Below are 23,183 nucleotides of genomic sequence, written 5' to 3' on the forward strand. Positions count from 1 at the left end.
CATCGTTAAGTCTTCCCCCGGCATCCCGGCCTTACCTGGTGGTCTAGCGGGCTTTCAGGGCAGGAGCGATCTTCCTACGCTCCTACCCCATGCAGATCACCATTAGGAAATGGCTGCTGTGAGTTCCCGTAGTCTCTTGAGACTACGATGGGAACTCCCTACAGCTATTTCCTAATGGCGATCTGCACGGGGCAGGAGCGTAGGAAGATCGCTCCTGCCCCGAAAGCCTGCTAGACCACCAGGTAAGTCCGGGAAGGCGGGAGAGAGGCGGGGGTGGGTCAGAGCCGGATATTCACGGTTTTTTTGCCATTCGTGGTCCGGCTCTACCCCTATCCCCCGCAAACCCGGAGGGAGAAGTGTACTATTCTTTTCCAGAGACCTAATTTTTGATTGTTTAACCACGCATACTTTTGTGTTGTATTGTGTGTTTATTATTCAAAAATATCACTCCAAGACAAAAGCACCACACAAGCCAAGAAAGCTAGCTTATTACTTAAGTGAAAGAAAAGCCTCAGACAAACGGAGAGGTGTACCCACACTCTTCCACCCAAGCATCATAGGCAATAAACTTTTGCACAAGTCATAGAGTGATATTTTTGGATTTTTTTTATTACTCTTCCCTCCATTCCTCCCTGTTTTTTGTGGTTTTATTTATTATTCGCCTTATACAAAGCGAAATACAAATCAACAAACATAATAAGTGACATCTCATGTTTCTCATACTATTTTCTTTTTCTCTTGTAGTCATGTAAAGAGATCAATGCAAGGTATATAATTTGTGGCTTTGCTTCTTTGTAGTGAGTGTGGGCAGCAGCATGGTTTTCCTTGTGTATTTTAAAAGTGTGCCTCTAGATTGAAATGATAAAGCAACAAGCATCTCTCAAACACTGTCCTGATGGAGGGCATTTTCTAGGTGAATAAAGCATTTTTAAAAATACTGTGTTCAATATACTGTAATATGAATTATCTTTGTTCTATAGCCTTTTATTGTGTCTAATATCTCACAACACATAATGGTCTTGGCAAGCTGATTTATTGCTGAGGTGCAAAGCAACATCATAGGAGCTAATTTTATATATTGTATTGTGTACCATCTCATATATTGCAATCATTTTTAACAATAATGGTTTCTACAGTTGACTAGAAGTATTATAAAATTTTAGATATCGTCAGAAAATGTATTACTCATGTTTTATTGTACTTTTTCCTATCAGTATAAACTAAACTAAACTTTAAGCTTATATACCGCATCTTCTCTATAAAGATAGAGCTTGGCATGGTTTACAGGAAATTTAAAAAGAAGGAAAAACATAATAAGAATTTGTGATTGTATAGAGAGCAGTGAGATTTACATTTTTGAGAATAGCCAAGTTTTCAGATGTTTTCGGAATAATTGGAAGGAACCCAAATTCCGCAGCTGGGCAGGAAAATTATTCCAAAGCTCAGTAATTTTTTAGTAAAGAGATTTTCTTAATTTTCCAACATAGATAACGCCTTTTAGTGAGGGGAAAGATAATTTAAGCTTTTGGATAGATCTGGTAATATCAGGTCTCACAGAGTTCCAAGATAGTGGAATTAATGAGGAAGAGTGCCATGCAAGTTTTTAAATGTTAGGCAGGCACATTTAAAGTGAACCCTCAAAATTACTGGGAGCCAGTGAAGTTTTAACAAAAGCGGGGAAACATGATCAAATTTGCTTTTTACAAAGGTCAACCTAGCTGCAGTATTCTGGATCTGCTGAAGTCTTTGAAGACTTTTCTTAGTTAGACTTAAATAGATAGAACTACAATAATCCATCCTCGAAAGAATGATTGGTTGTACAAGGACAGCAAAATGTTGTTGGTGGAAATAGGATCTCACTTTTCTCAACATGTGGAGACTAAAGAAACATTTTTTTTTTTTTTTTACCAGAGAGTTATGTTGGTCGTTAAATGAAAGTGTTGAGTCTATAATGACACCCAAAACTTTGCTTGAGAATTAAGTCTGCAGTGAGAATCCAGAAGGCAATGAAATGAGCGAAGGTAGCTGGTCTAATTTTGGGCCAAGCCAAAGTAGTTTTGGTTTGGACTCATTCAGCTTAATTTGTACAGTGAGGGCCCAAGATTGAAGTTTCATTATACATGCTATTATTCTCAGCGAGGTTCGTGAGATTCAAATCTATCTCAAGAAGGACAAAGATGTTATCTGCATATGTATATAATGTTTCAAAGGGAGATAGATGGAAAAGTTCCAAAGTAGACATATAGATGTTGAAAAGAATAGGGGACAGATGATCCCTGCAGGACTCCGCATAACGGCTTCCAAGGAGATGACAAGGTGCCATTCATATTAACAGTATATGAGTGAGATCGTAAGAATTTCAAGAACCAGACTAAGACTGTGGAATCAATGCCTACCTCAGAAAGTTGGTAAATCAAAATATAGTGATGAACGACGTCAAAGGCCGCAGAAAGATCAAATTGTAATAGAATTGCAAACTTATTATGTGAATGTAGTTGCTGAACCTTTGAACTTAATGAGGCCAATAGGGATTCGGTACTGAAATTGAGTCTGAAACCATATTAGCAAGGTAAAAGAATGGAAAATCTCTCTAGATATGATGAAAGCTGAGCAGATATGATAGACTCTAACTTTGGTCAGGGAGGAATATTCGATATGGGTCAATAGCTAGACGGTGAAGATGGGTCTATATTGGCTTTTTTCAGTTATGGGGTCAGAGCAATGTGACCCATCTGTACAGAAAATAGACCTGATAGTATGGCAGAATTTATAAGTCTGGTATGAGATGAAATAGCCTGAGTGGAAATTTTCTCATATAGGTATGAAGGAAACGGATCCAGGGCACATTTACAAGATTTTAATTTGTGACACAATTTTGAAACCAGAGCCTCAGATACATACTCAAAAGTCTGTCCAGGTTCTGTCTACAGGGATAAGGTTAGTGTCGCTGGACACCAGAGAGTTATAAGAGACTAATGATGGAAAAGAGTTTCTTATAGCAGCAATCTTTTCATTGAAAAATTTTGCTAGGTCATCTGCTACTGGAGAGGAAGGATGTATAGACCAGTGATTCCCAACCCTGTCCTGGAGGAACACCAGGCCAATCGGGTTTTCAGGCTAGCCCTAATGAATATGCATGAGAGAGATTTGCATATGATGGAAGTGATAGGCATGCAAATTTGCTTCATGCATATTCATTAGGGCTAGCCTGAAAACCCAATTGGCCTGGTGTTCCTCCAGGACAGGGTTGGGAACCACTGGTATAGACGAGTCATTATTAGAGGTTAAAGAGCGCCAGATGTTAAACAAAATACTGCTTTGGTTATTGGATCTGATAATTTTATCACCGTAGAAATTTTTCCTTGCTTTTTTTAATACTGTATTATAGAATCTCATACTGTCGCTCCAAGACTGTCTCTCTGCAGGAGATTTAGATTTTTTCCATTTACGCCCCAATACTTGGCATTTCTGCTTCAGTATACTAATCAAAATAATATAGGGCTGTTTCACCACAAACTCTTTTCTGAGACAGTCATATCTTATTAATCACATTACTGAAAGCTGCTGGTATTCAGCAGCGGATTGCAACTAATCTACTAGATGCTGAGAATATTCAGAGAGCTATTCTAAAAATCAAACCTAAACTGAGATAAGGGAAATCTGCATCTTCTATATGCAAGAAATTCTCATGCCTGATTTCAACATGAAATGCCACATTTGTCTGTCATATACCAAGAATACTTTATTTAGGTTGGACCAATAACAGTTCCAAGCAGTTTCTACTTTACAAATATTCTTCATTAAAAACAAAAAGCCAGAGTAGACATTAGAGACATTTATCTTCTGGATTAGTGTTACATCTAAAGATGTAATTGGCTTTATTTTTCCTGAAAACATAAAAGTTGGAATCCACAGAACAGTTTCAATATTAATTAACAGAGGCTGGTGGCATCTTATAGACTAACCAATTTATTGAGATATGAACTTTTGAGGAAGAGTTGATATGGACACTGCAATTACGTACTTTTACCCACAGAGAGGTGGACAGGTTTAGCTATTTTATATTTATTTTTAAATGCTTATAAATTGCCTTCTGGTCACTAGCACTGCATACATGGCTTTAAAAACTGACTTAGCAAAGTGAAGGGCACTCTAAACTAAACTAAACTAAACCTTGGGTTTATATACCGCACCATCTCCACGAATGCGGAGCTCGGCACGGTTTACAGGAAGAAAGATGAGAGAGGAACTACAGTGGAGAGATTAAAGAGTTAGGTGTAAAGGGGGAAGGTGAGAGGCCTAAGAGGGGGGAAGTGTTACAGTTTTGAGAATAGCCAGGTTTTTAGGTGTTTGCGGAAGTCCATGGGTTTTGGCATAGGAATAAGATACAGTAAATGAATCTAGCCTTGATGTGTGGTGCAGTGGTTGGAACTACAGCCTGGGTTTGAATCCCGCACTGCTCCTTGTGACCCTGGACAAATCACTTAATCCCCATTCCCCCAGGTACATTAGATAGAGTGGGAGTCCATCAGGACAGTTAGGGAATAGTGCTTGAGTACCTGCTTATCAACTGATCTCACTTCAGGCTGCATTTTACCACCCAATGTCTGCATTCCATTTTTTAATTCTAATCTCAAAAGTGCTCCGCTGGGACAGAAAGGGAAACATGCTTGAGTACCTGAATAAATTCATGTAAACCGTTCTGAGCTCCCCTGGTAGAACGGTATAGAAAATTGAATGAATAAATCTTGTGAGGTTTAATTAGATCATGCTACTGCTATCTCTTTACTTTTTTGTATCTATCGTTCCTCTGATTTTGTTATATGCCTCTTTGAAACCCATTAACGTTTAAATCTCTACTACCTGCCCTGGGAAAAAATATATTTCTTGACATTGTTCCAGAATATACTTCCTTGGAATGTGATATCATAACTTCTTTCCAAGGAAGAGGTTTATTCCTTCTGTATTATTAATACATTTTAGATATTTGAATATCTCTGTCTTCTCCCTTTTGTCTTCTTTCCTCTTGGGTATACATATATAAGGATACATCTTGGTGGGGATGGGAGAGGAGGGTATCCTAGGAGGACCTACATAAAAGACAATGACAATGGGCTTGAGAAAATAGCAGAATAGCTAGGGAGAAACATCCATACAATCAGTTACAATATAAATATAAAATAAAGTAAAGAACTCCAAACAATAATAGAAAAGTAAAAATTATAAGTTTGGATCCCAGTGCTCCCAGATCACCAGATCAGCTGTCCCCGACAGAACCTAGCGCTAAGTAACTACTCACTTGGGAAAGGCATCACAAAATAAATAGGCTTTAAGCTGTCTTTTGAACATTGGTAAGGTCGGTATAGACCTCTACCCCTCAGGCAATTGATTCCAAAACATTGGACCCACTACCGACCACAATATACCCCAAAATGTGGCAGTATGAGCCCGTACCTGTAGCAAAGTCTGCTGTAATGAACACAGAGCTCTAGATAGCACATATGACTGTATGAAACAAGATAAATGCCGGAAAAGTACCTAGATGTGCCTGAAACACCAAAATCAATATTTTATACTTGACCTAAATCTTAACAGGCGAACAATGCTCCTGCTGGAAAAAGAAGGGGTCACCTGATCAAACTTTCGGCCACCTAGAAGCAACTTCACAGGAGTATTCTGTACCAATTGGAGCCTTACAATAATCCAGATTAGTTATCACTAGAGTATAGATAAGAATACCCAAAGCATCTGTGGTCGTCATATGTTTAATAGATCTAAGTTGCCAAAATCAGGAAAAGCATTTCTTTACAACAGCTATAATATGTTGGTGAAACAATAAAATGGAGTTAAAAACTACTCCCAAAATTCGAAGTGTAGTACAGATAGGAAGGTGCATGACATAGATAGCAGTGTGGAATCCATATAAATAGAAATTCCATGTGTGAAGGGAAGGAATATAAAGGTAGGGTTATACTACCATCTCCCAGGACAAAATAAGAAGGCAGATGAAGAAATGTTTTCAGAGATTAGGAAAGCCGGAGTATAATAATGGGTGATTTCAATTACGAAATGAATCTCAAGAAAGGACACAAACAATCACTCACAAGGTAAAAATATATGCCCTATATAGAAAAAGCAGACGAACCCCCAACACCTCACAGCTTCACACCAGCAACCACACTCTATCTCAAAAAAACAAACACAAAAGGAGTGAAGAAAAACCCTCAGTTCAGCTTCATAGGTTTTAAAAAAAAACTTCACCTCCTCTGTTCAAGCTTTATTTAAATCAATTAAACAAAAAAATATATTGAATCTTGCTGAAACACAAGTAAAGCACTGTTGTAGTCATGGGGAACCCTCCTTATCTTCATGGAAGAAACACCATCTCAAAGGGTCACATTAGTAAGCACCACACTACTACAAAAAGGCAGGTATAAGTCCCCAAAACACTGTAGAAAAGTTGAAGAAATCGCACTTAGCTACAGTTACACCACACCGGATCCACAGGCAGTAATCTGCTAACGTGGAGGAGTGTGTGGCGCAGTGGTTGGATCTACAGCCTCAGCACCCTGGGGTTGTGTGTTCAAAACCCCGCGCTGCTCCTTGTGACCCTGGGCAAGTCACTTAATCCTCCACAGCCCCAGGTACGTTAGATAGATTGTGAGCCCACCGGGACAGAGAGGGAAAATGCTTGAGTACCTGATTGTAAAAACCGCTTAGATAACCTTGATAGGCGGTATATAAAATCCTAATAAACTTTAATCCGGGGTGCTGCAGCCACAGACACCTGACGATGAAATCGCCGCTTCGTAGAAGCTGCGTCAGGGGGGAGATTTCCGCTGTTACAGTTGTAAATTCATGGACACCAGTTGCCACGTAGTGTTCTTAAAAGTGCTCCCAAAACCTGAAAATACTGGCCCTTAATGGAGACTGCCTCAATTTTGTTGGTTGGCCTGCGAACTTTGCAGCTGCCCCTCATATAGCTATGCCAATACCAGGTTACACTTGTATTCTAATATGGAACCTGAGTATCCAGGTTCCGTATAGAATAGGGTCCTACCATGCAGCCTTGAAGTGCCTAAATAGAAGCACCGTGTCCTAGAACTGCCTCCTATGTGTACAGTTTTACAACAAATTTGGATGTTTGTTATCATCTTGCTCATCAACATGGCACTATAGTCTAAGGGCTCCTTTTACAAAGGTGCGTTAGGGCCTTAACACACGGAATAATGTGCACTAAAATGCTGTGCGTGCTAGCCGCTACTGCCTCTCTTGAGCAGGCGGTAGTTTTTTGGGTAGCGTGTGCTAATCCGGTGCATAGTGCACCTTTGTAAAAGGAGCCATAACTGTTTTGCTTGTATGTGATCAATTTCAGCTGAAAAATGAAGTTAACAGATTTCTGCAAAGCATGCCACTAATGTTTCATAACCAGGTGAAAGCTCTTAACCTCAAAACAAGTTGAGCGATTTGTTTGTTTTTTCGTCTTCCCTGCTTTTCTAAATTAACTTCATGGCTTTTCCATATGTTGGCACTTGTTAAATCAGTCATTTTTAATAGAACTATCGTCACCTTCCATGTTTGACCCTTACTGAGACAAAGGTCAATATTATCAGAACTACCAGGTTGCCAATTCTAGGAGAGAGTTATTTTGGCGAGTCCTGGTTCTGAACTTATGTCATAGAGCAGTGTAGTATTTCTAGTTCCTGATTCTTCCCACCGAAAACAGTACTGCAGGTCCCATAATGTATCAGGATGGGATTGTCAGAAATCTAGATCTAGCCCAAAATCTCCCATCTGGAAACAGGTCCATTTGGCAGCTGTGTAGGTTTAGGTTTATTAAATTTGATTACCTGCCTGGAGTCAGGCTTTCAAGGTAGAATACAAACAAATTTGGCAATACAAAATTTAGAAAATAAACTCCAATAGATATAGGTCAGAGGAGAAGGAAAAGAGAACTGTCTGCCCAGCATGTCTCTAAGCTCTGGCTCATAGTTCCATCTCACCCAGCCAAAAAGTAAATACCATTTAATGATCTATACAAAATGTTTCCTTATAAAAGTGAGTTATAAGTAATTTCTTGAAAGTAGAGAGGGATCAAAACACAAAAATACAGGGAGATGGTTCCAGAGCTCAGAGGTTGCAACACTGAACATCGACCTCCTAAAAGTTTCTAGTGGAGCCTAATGAAAAGATGGAACAGTTAACAGATGATTTTGGGCAGAACGAAGAGGGCAATAGGGAACATATAAAATGAGATACTGGCACAGAAATTCTGGAAAACCGAAATGAAATATTTTATACACTTAACACCAGCAGTTTAAATAAGACCATATCTAGAGTTACCATATGGCTCCAGAAAAAGGAGGATGGATTGAGACACCTGGTTTTATTTCCATTGCTTTCAATGGAAGTAAAACCCAAATATCTCTACACTTTTCCCTCCGTATTCACAGTTTTGATTATTCGCGGTTTTTAGCTTGCTGGCTCCTCACCCCCCCCCCCCCCCAAATTACATCAGCTTGCATAGAGAAATCGCTGATTATAAGCGTGTACAGAGAAAATCGCTGATTCCTAGCACTTTCTTCACCGTGTTTTGCCTCTCCTTCAGAAACAGGCCAGGTCTCCCACCATATTATTCTCGGTTTCACCATAGTCATGATGGATTTTAGTAGAAGACAGCAAACAACATATGAAAAAGTTATTTGCGGTTTTTCTGTATTCGCAGGTCTGTTAATCCCCTATCACAGTGAATACGGAGGGAGAAGTGTATCTGACCTCATTATTTCCATTGCTTTTAGTGGAAGTAAAACCCAGATGTCTCAATCTGTCTTCCTTTTTCTGGAGCCATATCGTAACCCTACATTATAACTGATCGCCAACCAATGTTCTCCTTGCAACAGAGGGGTGACATGATTGTATTTTTCCCTCCCAAAAGGATTTTAATCACAGTGTTCTGTACCAGCTGCAATCTCTTCAGTTACCCTCTGGTAAACCCCTTTAAATAATGAGTTGCAGTAATCTAAATGAGTCAAAACCAGCGTGAGTAGAACAGTTATAAGGATTCTTCTTTCTAGAAGATGATATATAGTGTGAAGCTATTATAATATATATATAGTGTATATATATATATATATATATATATAAATTACAATCACTGAAATATGAGATTGAAAAGATAACCTGGAATCTAACACCACCTAGCACCGCATCTAATGCCTTTGATCCATCAATAGTTTCCATCTGTTTACCTCTATATTACCAAGTAATATAGAGGTTTGCAAGGGGATACTGCTGGTTAGAGAATGACACGGGAACAAATTTTTCCCCATTCCTGCGGGAACTCATTTTCCCATCCCGGCAAGTTTTTTTTCCTGTCTCTGTCCCATTCCTGCAAGCTCTGTCCTCATCTGTACAAGCCTCAAACACTTTAAAATCATAAGTGTTTGAAGCTTGTGCAGTTAAGACAGAGCTTACAGCAGGGATCTCAAAGTCCCTCCTTGAGGGCCGCAATCCAGTCGGGTTTTCAGGATTTCCCCAATGAATATGCATTGAAAGCAGTGCATGCACATAGATCTCATGCATATTCATTGGGGAAATCCTGAAAACCCAACTGGATTGCGGCCCTCAAGGAGGGACTTTGAGACCTCTGGCTTACAGGAATGGGACAGGGACAGCAACATAACTCGCGGGGGAAGGGGAAATTGAGTTCCTACGGTGATGGTGTCATTCTCTACTGCTGGTCTCTACTGAAAAAGACAGCTGTTATTTTAGGGATGTTCAATTGCATCCTATGTAATTGTAACCAGCATGTAATTTCTAAAAACAGTGGCTGCTGCATGGTAACTGCCCCAAAGCCCAAAGAGATTTAAAGGGCTTTGGGGATGTTCCTGCACGGCAGATGATAGTGCGGCTTTGTAAAACAGACCTCTAGAGTTCAAAAGTGAGATTGCATGAGACGCTCAAAAGTGGCTAAAATTTGAATGTCATCTACACATATGAATGGAAGGAAACCCAGAGAGAAGATCAGGTCTGTCTAAGGTGCCATAAAGATGTTAAATAGTACAGGCGCTAAAAGAGAGCCCTGAAGCACTCCAGAAGGAAGGGAGAATAGTCTGAATTCTAAAAGACACAATAAGTCCTCTCGCACAGGTAAGATTTAAACCAATGAAAGACTAATCCAGAAATTCCTATACTAATTGATCCAAAAGAAGCTGGTAATTCACCAAATCAAAAGCCGCTGAAAGATCTAACAACAGAAGCAAGACAATCTTACTCTCACACAGTGCAATATGGATATTTGTGGTCAAACTTAAAAGTGCTTTCTCAGTATCATGATGGGCACAAAAACCAATCTGATTGGAACAGAGGAGCTCATTCTGATCCAGAAATGACATCAAGGGCTCCTTTTACAAAGCCACACTAGCGGTTTAATGCGCATAATAGCGCACGCTAAACCGCCGGCCACGCTAGCCGCTACCGCCTCCTCTTGAGCAGGTGGTAGTTTTTCGGCCAGTGCGGGGGTTAGCGTGTGATTAAAGGTCACGCACGCTAAAGACGCTAACGCGGCTTCGTAAAAGGAGCCCCAAGTGCTCTAAAACCAGTATTACATTAGGTTAGTGAACTAGTTGTCTATATCAGTGGTTCCCAACCCTGTCCTAGAGGACCCCCAGGCCAGTCGGGTTTTCAGGATAGCATGAGAGAGATCAGCATATAATGGAGATACTAGGCATGCAAATCTGCTCCATGTATATTCATTAGGGCTATCCTGAAAACCCAACTAGCCCAAGTGCTCTAAAACCAGTATTACATTAGGTTAGTGAACTAGTTGTCTATATCAGTGGTTCCCAACCCTGTCCTAGAGGACCCCCAGGCCAGTCGGGTTTTCAGGATAGCATGAGAGAGATCAGCATATAATGGAGATACTAGGCATGCAAATCTGCTCCATGTATATTCATTAGGGCTATCCTGAAAACCCAACTAGCCTGGGGGTCCTCCAGGACAGAGTTGGGAACCACTGGTCTATATTAAAATCAAAGACCTTCTGAATTGTTAGTGTTATTTCTTCATCTGAAGTTATAATAATGGTTTCAATCTGCTTCATATTAGACTACTAAAACTTGCATTTTATCCCAGAAAACAATCATAATGACTGTTATAATGGTTCAGAAAAGAAAGGCAAAGCCAATGTCACAATACAACACAAGGGATTTTATTGAAAGTTCTTATGGGAAGTCCCATCTAGGATCCTGGTTTCGGCAGAACACTGCCTTCCTCAGGGGACATACCAAACTAAAATGAACATATTAAATAAAACAATTATTAACATAATAAAACATACAGAATATGATAAACAAATCATATAAAAGATTAAAATGAACAAAATATATGAAAAACATCTAAAATACAGAACCATAATTAGTATTCATAATGGTTCAACATTTTATAAGGGGTTATGATACCAGCTGGAACCCAAGATCTTCCATAACACTGGCATAGTGTAGAGCAGTGGTCTCAAACTCAAACACTTTGAAGGGCCACATTTTGGATTTGTAGGTACTTGGCTGCAGAAAAAATAGTTAATGACTTATTAAAGAAATGACAATTTTGCATGAGGTAAAACTCTTTAAAGTTAATAAATCTTTCCTTTTGGCTAAGTCTTAATAATAATATTGTAATTTATAGCTAAAGAGACATATGATCAAGAAACTGTTTTATTTTACTTTTGTGATTATGATAAACATACCGAGGGCCTCAAAATAGTACCTGGCAGGCCGAATGTGCCCCTGGGCCGCGAGTTTGAGACCACTGGTGTAGAGCAATGAGACTTGTATCTTGAGATATCATTTTAAATCCCACCTGGCCTTGTATGAAATTCCAAAAATGCTTAAACATATCAAATCATTTTGAATCTCCTCTTATTTGCTTACTAGTGAGTATGAATGAGAGATCAGCTTACTGTTTCATTATTCACTGAAATGCATAAATTGCCACAAATTACTTAGATTGACTGTGCTCTTATAAACAGGTTTTGTTCTGCAATGGAGAATTCCATCTCGTTGGAAAAGATACCAAGCACATTTTCACTTTTTGAGCATTATACTGAAAGTTCTGGGAGAAGTGATGAGAATACAATGAAACACGTGTCTGGTAAGACTCTTATTTTTAATGCTTGTGTTGTAAAGTTTTAGCTTTCAGTTCACCCTAATTGATTTTTGAACTCTTGACTTTGAATATGTTACCTGACATAAAAATGGATAGGCAATCAAATTTGCTATGTTCACGCCCACTTCTCCCTCCCCCCCAAAAAGAATACTAAGGAAAAATAAAAAACAATATTCAGTGCCAACATCCACAAAGCTGAGTAGTAAAAGATAGGACATCCTTTTGTATGGTCCTATTTGACCACTTAGCTGTGAAGGTATCAGTGGTCAGTATGGCCCGTGCGTGCATAAGCGCCAGATCCTTTCCCCCTCCACCTCCATATTGCCTTGTTATTGGCTACATCAGTGTCTCTCAAACTTTTTTTTTTTTTTAGCTCTGGTACACTAAATAGAGCAAATATTTTTCACGGCACATTATAATTGAAATTATAAAATTGCAAAACCAACAAAAGATTAAATTTGAGAGTTATCTATTCTTTAAGCTATGTGTGGGGTAATTGTAACAATAGTGAAACTAAAGTAGATAGAATAGAATTGCTAATCAATGCGATGGATGAGCTTGTTTTTGAGTGCAAATTAACTTAAAATACATTTCGATAGGCTATAAGCAAACACACATTTCATCATCCACCATCTGCAGTCATTCTCTTTTTTTCAATTCAATTTTTATCAGAGCTGAAAATCCAAGTTCACAAAAATAAGAAGATCCAAATGGTAACAAAGCCTTGATTACTTTGTTGCTCAAACGAGGATAATTACTGCATAAAAAATAAAACTAAAATTACTTGCCATTAGTTTTCAAGGACCAATCACGTAAAAGAATGATGCTTATCTGGGTGGTTGTATCCTTATACAGGCAGATGTTCATAACATTGACAAACTCTTGCGTAAGCGACGTACATGTCATCTGTTCTAGTGTATGAAAGGAATTTTGTAAAATAAAGTAAAATTCTGGAATCTCTCAGCACAGCTAGAATCTCTTAAGGGCACTCAGTTTGAGAGACACTGGGCTAGATTTTGATTGTGTTATATATGCCAATGTTCACTGACACTGTCCTGTTAAGTGCCACTGATATTAGCAGCTAGACTGCTTAAGACATGCAGAATATCAACCCCCAAATGTTTACTTATATCTTTCTTTTGCTTATACATTTTGCTCATTGAATCCTATGAAGTACAACAATTAGAATATTTAAATGAGGCAGCATAGTGATTGAAGTGCAATCAAGCATTATTTGATTCTGGCCCTTATTCTGTGTTAAAATCAAGATGAGAAGCTAGGAGCTATTGGTATAGCCACGGAGAGTTCTCGGGGCCTGGACTTCCCTGTTTTGGGCTCAGGCCTCCTTCAAACTTGCAGAACCAGTTTTATGGCTGGCAGGTATCAGAAGCGTAACCGGATCTCAAATTTTGGGTGGGCACATTTGGTCTCCATATTCCCTCCCCAACAAAGACTAAAACAGACGCCAACAAAGTTTAAACAAACCGAGCTCAAGGTGCGACAGGCTGTGAATTCACTTTGTTGGTGTCTGTTGTGCCCCCATGTCTGACTCTTGAAGAAGCCGGTTATACCGGTGAAAAAGGTCCTGTTGGGCTCAATTAAGATGTGTGGGCTGCTTTAAGAGTTTGATTGTTTGTGATTTATTTGTTCAATATCGGACACAAAAATGTTACAAACTAAGTAAAAAAATGTTTTGCATATGTGAATTATTACACTTAGTTAATAAATGTATTGAGAGGTTTTTATGGATCCTAAGGTTTTATAGGATACTAAGTTGGGGCTTTGGAGAGATCTTTGTATCGTAGGTGTTATCTATTTTTCAATGAGATGAGGGTATTTGTATTTGTTTATTGGACAGTAGTTAATATAATTTCATAAGTAAGATAATGGATATGTGTTTTCTTAAAGCAAATTCATGATACATAGGGTTTCAAGTTTCAAGTTGTATTAAAATTTGATGTACATGCAATATCAAATATTTCAATGTGTATTACAAAGGGGACAAACGATAAATTAAAAAGGGGACAAACGATAAGACAATTTATTACAAAATAAAATATATACATACAAATTTATTATTGATACAAAAGGAAAGGGGGATGAACTACAATCATTAAAGAAAGAGGAGCAACATTTATGGATAACACATCAGGAGGGGACGACAAATGAAGAGAAAGAAGGCGAAAGAAGAGAGGAGGATTTGAGTCCTGTGAATAAGGACTAATTGAGGCTGGATATAAGTGTAAGCAAGTTATCTTATCTATGTCTCAAATGCATCTTTATACAGAAAACTTTTCAAAAGACCTTTGAACTTTTCTAATGAGGGTTCAGCACGCAAATAATTTGGAAGATTATTCCAGAGCTGAGGAGCTATAACTGAAAAAATAGTAGATCTCCTACCTATTACTTTTAAGGAGGGGATAGTCAAAAGATGCTGTTCTATTGATCTAAGTGTCGTAAGTGGGGGTATATGGTATCAAAAGGCAGTTCAGAAATATTGGTGTATTAGATTGTCGGATTTTAAAAGTTAACAGCACAATTTTGTAAGTAATTCTGTGTGGGACTGGTAACCAGTGTGCCTTTTGCAGAAATGGTGTTATGTGGTCATATTTTTTTTGAAATAGTAACAATTTTTATTGCTGTGTTTTGTATAATTTGCAATCTTCTCATTTCTTTCTGTGTTATACTGTGGTACAACATGTTGCAGTAATCAATCCTAGAGATAATTAAAGAATGGATAAGGATGTTGACAGCTTCTGGTTTTAGGACTTTTGCTAAAGATCTGATAAGACGTAGCTTATAGAAACAGTTTCTTACCACTGAACTGATCTGATCATGATATGAAAGTTTCTGATCTAGTATTACTCCCAGTATTTTCATAGTTGTTGCTATTTGAAGTGGGGTTTTATCCAAAAGTATTTGAGATGAAAATTTAACATTATTTTTTGATGGGAAAAACATTACTGAGGATTTTGATATGTTCAGAACTAACATATTATCTTTAAGCCATTGACTTATTTGCTTCAACTTAGTGTTTATATTATTTATCTCATTCGGATCTTCCATATTTAATGGGTGCAGGAGTTGAATATCTTCTGCATAGGCAAATGAGGAAGATCCAATTGATTGACTAAGAGTAAGTAAAGGTGACAAAAAAATATTAAATAAAAGCGGAGAAAGAATTGAACCTTGAGGTATACCATAGGAGTTTGAATAATTGTTTGATGAAGAGTTGTTAAAGAACTTTTGACAAGCGATCTTGAAAATATGATTTGAACCAATTCAATGCTTGGTCGGAAATACCAATAGAGGATAATCTGTTGATGAGTAAATAATGGTCTACAGTGTCAAATGCTGAGGATAAATCAAGTGAAACCAAGAGAACAGATTTGTGATGATCCAGGTGGTATTGGATGTTAGTTGTAAGTCCTCTACCAGACTTTTATGACTCACTTCAAAATATGAAAAAATAGTAGCCTCAATAATAATAGTACTCAGGATACCTTATACACTCCAATGGGAATTCAGATTCCACTGTTCTCAGAACAAGTCAGTGGTGTTGGAATTCTTCACCATTCCCTTTACATGGAGAGTAATAAATATCTTTTATGGAGATAAATATTTTTTTCCTTTTTTCATTTCTTGTTCTTTTTACATCCTTATCTATTCTTACATCCAAATAACTTATATTAGCTTAAATAGCTTATAAATCAAAAAGGAGTTAAAAGTGTATCACTTAACTTAAGATCCTTATCGGTTCCCCTTCCCGACGCGTTTCGGAGTTCTTTTTCAAGGTCGGGGGAACAAAAGATAAGGTTAGTCCTTAACCGTACATTTTCTGCCACTGGCTATCTTGTTGGATAGCCAGTGGCAGAAAATGTACGGTTAAGGACTAACCTTATCTTTTGTTCCCCGACCTTGAAAAAGAACTCCGAAACGCGTCGGGAAGGGGAACCGATAAGGATCTTAAGTTAAGTGATACACTTTTAACTCCTTTTCGATTTATAAGCTATTTAAGCTAATATAAGTTATTTGGATGTAAGAATAGATAAGGATGTAAAAAGAACAAGAAATGAAAAAAGGAAAAAAATATTTATCTCCATAAAAGATATTTATTACTCTCCATGTAAAGGGAATGGTGAAGAATTCCAACACCACTGACTTGTTCTGAGAACAGTGGAATCTGAATTCCCATTGGAGTGTATAAGGTATCCTGAGTACTATTATTATTGAGTTGTAAGTCCTATCATAGAATGTTCGGTTGAATGGTTAGACCTAAAACTTGTCTGGTTGGGGTGCAGAATATGTGTTTTGTCTACGAAATCGGTTATGTGATTAAAAAGACGACCTTTTCTACTAGTTTAGCAAGAAAGGGAATATTCACTTTAGGTCGGTAATTTGATTCAGTTGCAGTTGATTCTTTTGGTTTTTTAATAATTGGGCAGATAACTGTTTCCTTCCAATCTTTCGGTATAAATCCAGGGGTTAAACTGTTTTCGATCAAAGTATGAATAAAAGGGTGATCTTTGTATGCGTCATATCTTATTTTTATGTGGCAACTGTATATTGATATGTTTATGTTTATTAAAACTTTCCATACCGCATAACAGCCTATAAAAGGATCCAAGCGGTGTACAATATAATACATATTCAATAAGAAAGGAACTCCATTTAAAAATAGGATAGAAAAAAGTAAAAGCAAAAGTTAAAAAAATGGCAAGCAATCAACATCTCCGTCATAACAATTCTAATAAAAACAGTAAATCTTAATAAACTATAATTAATACATACAATTAAAAAAATTATCATATCAAAAATTAATCATTATATTAGTACAAATTACAGATTACAGTCCCAAACTCAATTATTCAATTTGAGAAAGCCAATTGAAAAAAATGCACTTTTAGATGTCTTTTAAAATTTATGTAAGATTCTTCTTTTCTCAAATCTATAGGCAGATTATTCCATAACCATGGAACTAAATAGAAGAACGCAAGATGTGCCTTCGAAATATGGGGAACAACTACCCTGTTGTCATTCAAAGATCATAATAAACGTCTTGGGGCATAAAATAACACCAAGTTCAAGAGATATGAAGGCTGTAACTGAAATAATGCTCTATGTGCTAACATCAAGATCTTAAATTTGATCCTAAATTCCATTGGTTGCCAATGGAATTTTAAATATAAAGGTGTCACATGATCACGGATATGTGCATGGCCTAATAATCTAATCACAGTGTTTTGCACTGTTGGTAAATGTTTCAGCTGTCCTAACCCAATACCTGCATATACTAAATTACCTTACAGGGCACTGCTGTGAACTTCACAAAAAGGGTGCCATGACATCATCTCACTACAGCTTTGTTTGGGTTTTTTTTAGTATTTATATACCACTTATTACCTAAGTGGTTTACATTCAGGTACTCAAGCAATTCCCTATCTGTCCCAGTGGGCTTACACTCTATCTAATGTACCTGGGGCAATGGGGGATTAAGTGACTTGCCCAGTGCCACAGGCTCGTGAAGAGTAAAAACAAAAAAGAGGTCGCTGCTCTTAAGCATGCGCAGACCATCCACAGATGGTCTGCGCATGCGTCGGGATCACTAAAGAAAGATCCCAACAGTCAGATGGGGGTGTGATTCCAATCGCCCTCATTTGCATGAGGGTGATTTGTGAACCAGCCCCCTGGACATGGATTGGATCTGATCTGTGCCCTTTGTGAATCTATCCCAGGGGTGGGCAACTCCGGTCCTCAAGGGCTGGAATTCAGTCGGGTTTTCAGGATTTCCCTAATGAATATGCATGAGATCTTTTTGCATTCACTGCTTTCAATGCATATTCATTGGGGAAATCCTGAAAACCAGACTGGAGCTGCCCACCCCTGATCTAGCCCTTTATACTCTGAGTGCCAGGAAACAGAGAGCGTTAGGAGAGTAGAAGTGCAAATTTGGCCATTGACATCACTTATTGATCATGTACCCTCCCCTGGGGTAACCCTCAGCCCCATTTCACGAAGGGGTCTGCTAAACTTGGTCTTATGTTATTTTTGTATGTTGTTGCATGGCTCTGTTGTGATATTTATAACATTCGTATGTTTATTTTGAATCAGCTGTTCTTTCTATTATCTCCACACAAGACTGCAGTTATATTCTTAAAGCTCTGCCCAGCTGCCTTGCTATTTCTCTCCGTCTGCTTCTCTCTCTCTTTTTTTGATGTCAGGGGAGTGAATTGTTTTTAGAGGCTGTTTCTGGAGCTGCTTCTGCTATTGTATTAGAACAGGTCAATGTGATTTGATGAAATTGGCTTAAAGTAGCATGGTTACCATATCAGTCTACCTGAATACATAGAAATACAGCTCAGCAAACAAGTTGTAGGTGGTATCTTTTATTGGACTAATTTAATACATTTGTGACTATTTTTTCACAGTGTTCACTTCGTCAGTTTGGTGCAGAATGATAAAGGAAGTGTAGCTCTTGAAAGCTGGTCACAGTTGTATTAAGTTAGTCTAATAAAAACGTATCGCCTGCAGCTTGTTTGTTGACCTTTTATATTAACAGATGTCGTGTATTTGACGCTGCTGCTGTTGATATATAGAACTCTCTTCTTCCTCAGCTTATCAGATTTCTAGTTCTCAGACAGTGGCGTACAAGAAGGGGGGCGGTCCGCCCCGGGTATACGCCCCAAGGGGGTGCACAGCTGGCCACCCTCCCTATTCTGCTGCTGCTGCTCCCTATTCTGCCGCAGCTGCTTTCCTTAACCAGCAGCAGCGGCAGTAAATTTTAAATCAGGGGTGTCCACAGCCCAGCTTATGCTCCCTCCTTTCCTTCCTTCTGTGCCTCCCTCCCTGCTGCAGTGGTTTTTCCGCTCAAAGCCACAGGCAGCGGCTCCTCGCATGATCCGCAGCTGCATCAGAAGCGTTCTCTCTGATGTCAGAGAGAAGGCTTCCGATGCAGCCGCGGCTTTGAATGGAAAACCGGCTGCAGCAAGGAACTGGCCAGAAATGCTGTTGCTGCACAAGGCAGGGAAGAGAAGGGAAGAGGGGGAGAAGAGAAATGCTGCTGCTGCACAGGGAAGGGGGGGAGGAGAAATGCTGCTGCTACATAGAGAAGGGGGGGGAGAAATGCTGCCGCTGCACAGGAAAGGGGGGAAGAGAAATGCTGCTGGTCAGGGAAGGAGGAGAAATGCTGCTACTGCAGCACCCAATTGGGGAGAGAGAGGGAAGGAGGAAGCAGGAAGACAAGGGAGAGGAATGAGAGATGCCAAGTACAGGGGAGGGAAGGAAAGGAGATACCAGACCATGGAGGGGGAGGGGGAGATGCCAGGGCATGGGAGGAGGGAAGAAGACAGATGCCAGACCAAAGGGAAAGGAAGGAGCGAGAGAGAGAGAAAGGAAGAAGAGGAGATGCCAGATAATGGAGGGGGAGGGGAATTGGAAGGAAAGGAGAGAGATGCCAAGGCATGAGGGGAGGGAAGAGAAACTTAGGAGACAAATGCCAGACCAGAGAGAAAGGAGGGAGAGGAGGTGCTAGAGCATGGAGGGAGAGAGGTGCCAGGGCATCGGGAGAGGGAAGGGAAGGAGATAGAGATGCCAGACCATGGTGTAGAGAGGGAAGGAAGGAAGGAAAGGAGAAGAGAGAGAGATGCCAAAGCATAGGGGAGGAGGTGGAGACAGAAAAATGGAGAGGGGTTGAAGCTGAAATGAAGGGGCACAGGGTATACAGTTTATTGAAGGGAGATAGAAAGAGGGAAAATGCCATATGGAAGAGAGAGAGAGGGTGGACAGTGGATGGAAGGGGCAGAGAGGATTGCCAGTGGATGGAAGGGGTAGAGAGAGAGAGAGGGCAGAAGCTGGGTGGAAGGGGCAAAGAGAGGGAAGATGTTGCATGGAAGGGAGAGAGGACAAACGCTGTATAGAAAGAAGAGTGAAGAGAAGATGATTAAAGCAGAAACGACATAAGGCAGAAAGATTTTTTTGTTGCTTTACTTAGAATCAAGTAGGATTGTAACTGTATTGATAAAAGTTTATAAATAGGAAATGGAAATGGAAATAAGGCAGTTTTTTTGGACTAAACCCCTTTCCTCAGGTCAGGAAAGGATACCATAACAGTAGTATACTGTACTGTTCTGAAGAACGATTTGGCCTCTGAAAGCTAATTGAAAAATGAATTAGTCCAATAAAATAATATTTTCTTATTTCTCATTATTTGTTTTATTTCTATTTGTTAATTTGTAAAGTGGTGATTGTTACATATCAGTTTTTTCAAATTTACATCTACTGTCTATATTTTGCACAGTATTAGGGGACATGTGTCACTGTTTCTGTGGTATTGTGGTGTTGCATTATATGCAGAGTCTGGTTTCTTGGTGGTTCAGTTTAACTTTTGTCTACATATTTCTATTTTTAGTTTGTGATTATTCCATATTGAGTGAGGGTGTATCTCTATTCTGTGTGTATGAAAAGGACATGGTTTTCTGTTGGTATTGACTGTACAAGATCAATTGATTGTGGAGGAGCTGGCTTGTTTAGCTACTTTAGTTTTACAATGTGTGTGTGTTGGTGTTCTAGTGCTCACTGCAGTATTTAAGATGCTGCCTTTTCCTAGGTACACTCTTGTTATGCGATATGTGGATTGTTACTAAAAATCATATTTTTCATATATATGAGGGGGGTGTCAAAAAAATGATGGACCCCGGATATCACATATGCTAGGTATGTCACTGCTCTCAGAATATTTCTTTTCATCATCTTAATGATGTAGTTGTGTCTTTTGATGTGTACTTCTACTCCCTGGTTAGAGACTTTCTCTTCTCCCTAAGAGATTTCACTTGACTGCCCCATGCTTTCTTGAATTCAGACACAGTCTTTGTCTCCATCACCTCTTCTGGGAGACTGTTCCATGCATCTACCACCCTTTCTATAAAAAAAATATTTCCTTAGATTACTTCTGAGCCTGTCACCTCTTCACTTCATCCTCTGCCTTCTCATTCCAGAGTTTCCTTTCGTCTCATGCGCATTTATACCATGTAGGTAATTAAACATCTCTATCATATCTCCCGTCTCCCGCTTTTCCTCCAAAGCATACATATTGAGATCTTAAGTCTGTCCCCATACGCCTTATGATGAAGACCACCAACCATTTTAGTAGCCTTCCTTTGCACTGACTCCATCCTTTTTGTATCTTTTTGAAGGTGCAGCCTCCAGAATTGTACACAATATTCTAAATGAGGTCTTACCAGAGTCTTATACAGGGGCATTAATATCTCCTTTTGCCTACTGGTCATACCTCCTTATGAGGTATTTTCGAAAAATATGTCCAAATTATTTTCCGTTTTGAAAATCGTCTAACTATACATCCTGCTGATCTGATCGTCCAAGCCGCTAAATCGTCCATCTTTATACCATATTTTCATCAAACTTTTCATCCAAATCATAAACGCCTAGAACAAGCCCTATTGGACATGGGAGGGGTCTGCAAAGTGATGGACTGAACACCCAGACATGGCACCTAAATAGTTGGGTACCTTATAGGGCACTGCTGTGAACTTCACAAAAAGGGTGCCATGGCATCATCTCACTACAGCTTTGTTTGGGTTTTTTTTAGTATTTATATACCACTTATTACCTAAGTGGTTTACATTCAGGTACTCAAGCATTTCCCTATCTGTCCCAGTGGGCTTACACTCTATCTAATGTACCTGGGGCAATGGGGGATTAAGTGACTTGCCCAGTGTCACAAGGAGCAGCATGGGATTTGAACCCACAACCTCAGGGTGCTGAGGCTGTAGCTCTAACCACTGTGCCACACACTCCCAGCTCCCTTATAGGTCATGGTGAGCCCCCCCAAACCACCTCCAGAATCCCCTAGACCCACTTATCTACCACCCCAATAGCCCTTATGGCTGCAGGAGAAAAAAACCCATTGTTAAGTCTTCCCCCCGGCATCCCTGCCTTACCTGGTGGTCTAGCGGGCTTTCGGGGCAGGAGCAATCTTCCTACGCTCCTGCCCTGTGCAGATCGCCATTAGGAAATAGCTGTAGGGAGTTCCCGTCGTAGTCTCGAGAGACTATGGGAACTCACAGCAGCCATTTCCTAATGGCGATCTGCACGGGGCAGGAGCGTAGGAAGATTTCTCCTGCCCTGAAAGCCCGCTAGACCACCAGGTAAGGCTAGGAAGGCGGGAGGGAGGCGGGAGTGGGTCAGATCCAGATATTCGCGGTTTTTCGCCATTCGCGGTCCAGCTCTGCCCCTATTCCCCGTGAATCCGGAGGGAGAAGTGTAATATTTTTAGGTGGGGGGTCGATGATCACTGGGGTAGTGTGTGGGGGTCTGTATTATGTGTTTGCAGTGCTTATCTGGTCACTTTAGGTGGGTTTTTGTGACCTAGACCATGTTTTAAATGGTCTAAGTCACAACGTCCAAGTTCTGTCTATGCTGTGCTGTATAACTTTCGGTTAAACATGCAATACAACTAAGTCTAAGCCTGCCCACATCCCGCTCAAATCCCGCCCTCGACACTTCTCCCGAAACGCCCGTTTAAGCTATGGTCATTCAGCGGCACTGTGAAGGCCTAGGTCATTTTTAAATACGTCCAAAACCCGGTTTTATTATCAGTACTTGGACGTTTTTAACTGATGATCGTCCAAGTGCCAACTTAGGCTGGTTTTTGGACATTTTTCTCTTTCGATTATGAGCCCCATAGGCTATAGACCTGGCATTATGGTGGATGCCTACATTTAGACACACCATTGCCAGTTTACACTAATATTTTACAGTATGAGAAGAATGTATAAGTCTCATTAGGGAATAGGCTTGCAGCCTGTAGAAATTTGGCACCTAACATGTCAGCCTGTTCTAGAATTGCCTCCTAAGTGAACCTTGATATTTAGCAGAGGATTAAAAAAAAATGCAACAAAACATTACTGACTCATTCTCAGTCCACCAAACAGGCTGACCAGTCATGTTTCTACCTCAATGAACACATGGGGGATGAGAAAAATACTATAACTAGTACCCAGATG

General features: G+C 39.5%; 1 protein-coding gene across 3 annotated transcripts in view; it reads left to right on the forward strand.

Annotated features, from left to right (window-relative positions):
• CMYA5 (cardiomyopathy associated 5) overlaps positions 1–23,183 on the forward strand; it is a 119,819-nt gene that overhangs the window by 51,932 nt on the left and 44,704 nt on the right. Inside the window, exons 5-6 of one of the 3 annotated variants that reach the window (XM_033929689.1) lie at positions 745–767; positions 12,026–12,147. In XM_033929689.1, coding sequence (XP_033785580.1) covers positions 745–767; positions 12,026–12,147 — 145 coding nt within the window. Of the gene's footprint in view, positions 1–744; positions 768–798; positions 914–12,025; positions 12,148–23,183 lie in introns of those variants that run through there. The other 2 variants (XR_004537982.1, XM_033929703.1) reach the window with 2 other exon arrangements.

This window comes from Geotrypetes seraphini, chromosome 1 (assembly GCF_902459505.1).
Source record: "Geotrypetes seraphini chromosome 1, aGeoSer1.1, whole genome shotgun sequence".
NCBI lineage: Eukaryota > Metazoa > Chordata > Amphibia > Gymnophiona > Dermophiidae > Geotrypetes > Geotrypetes seraphini.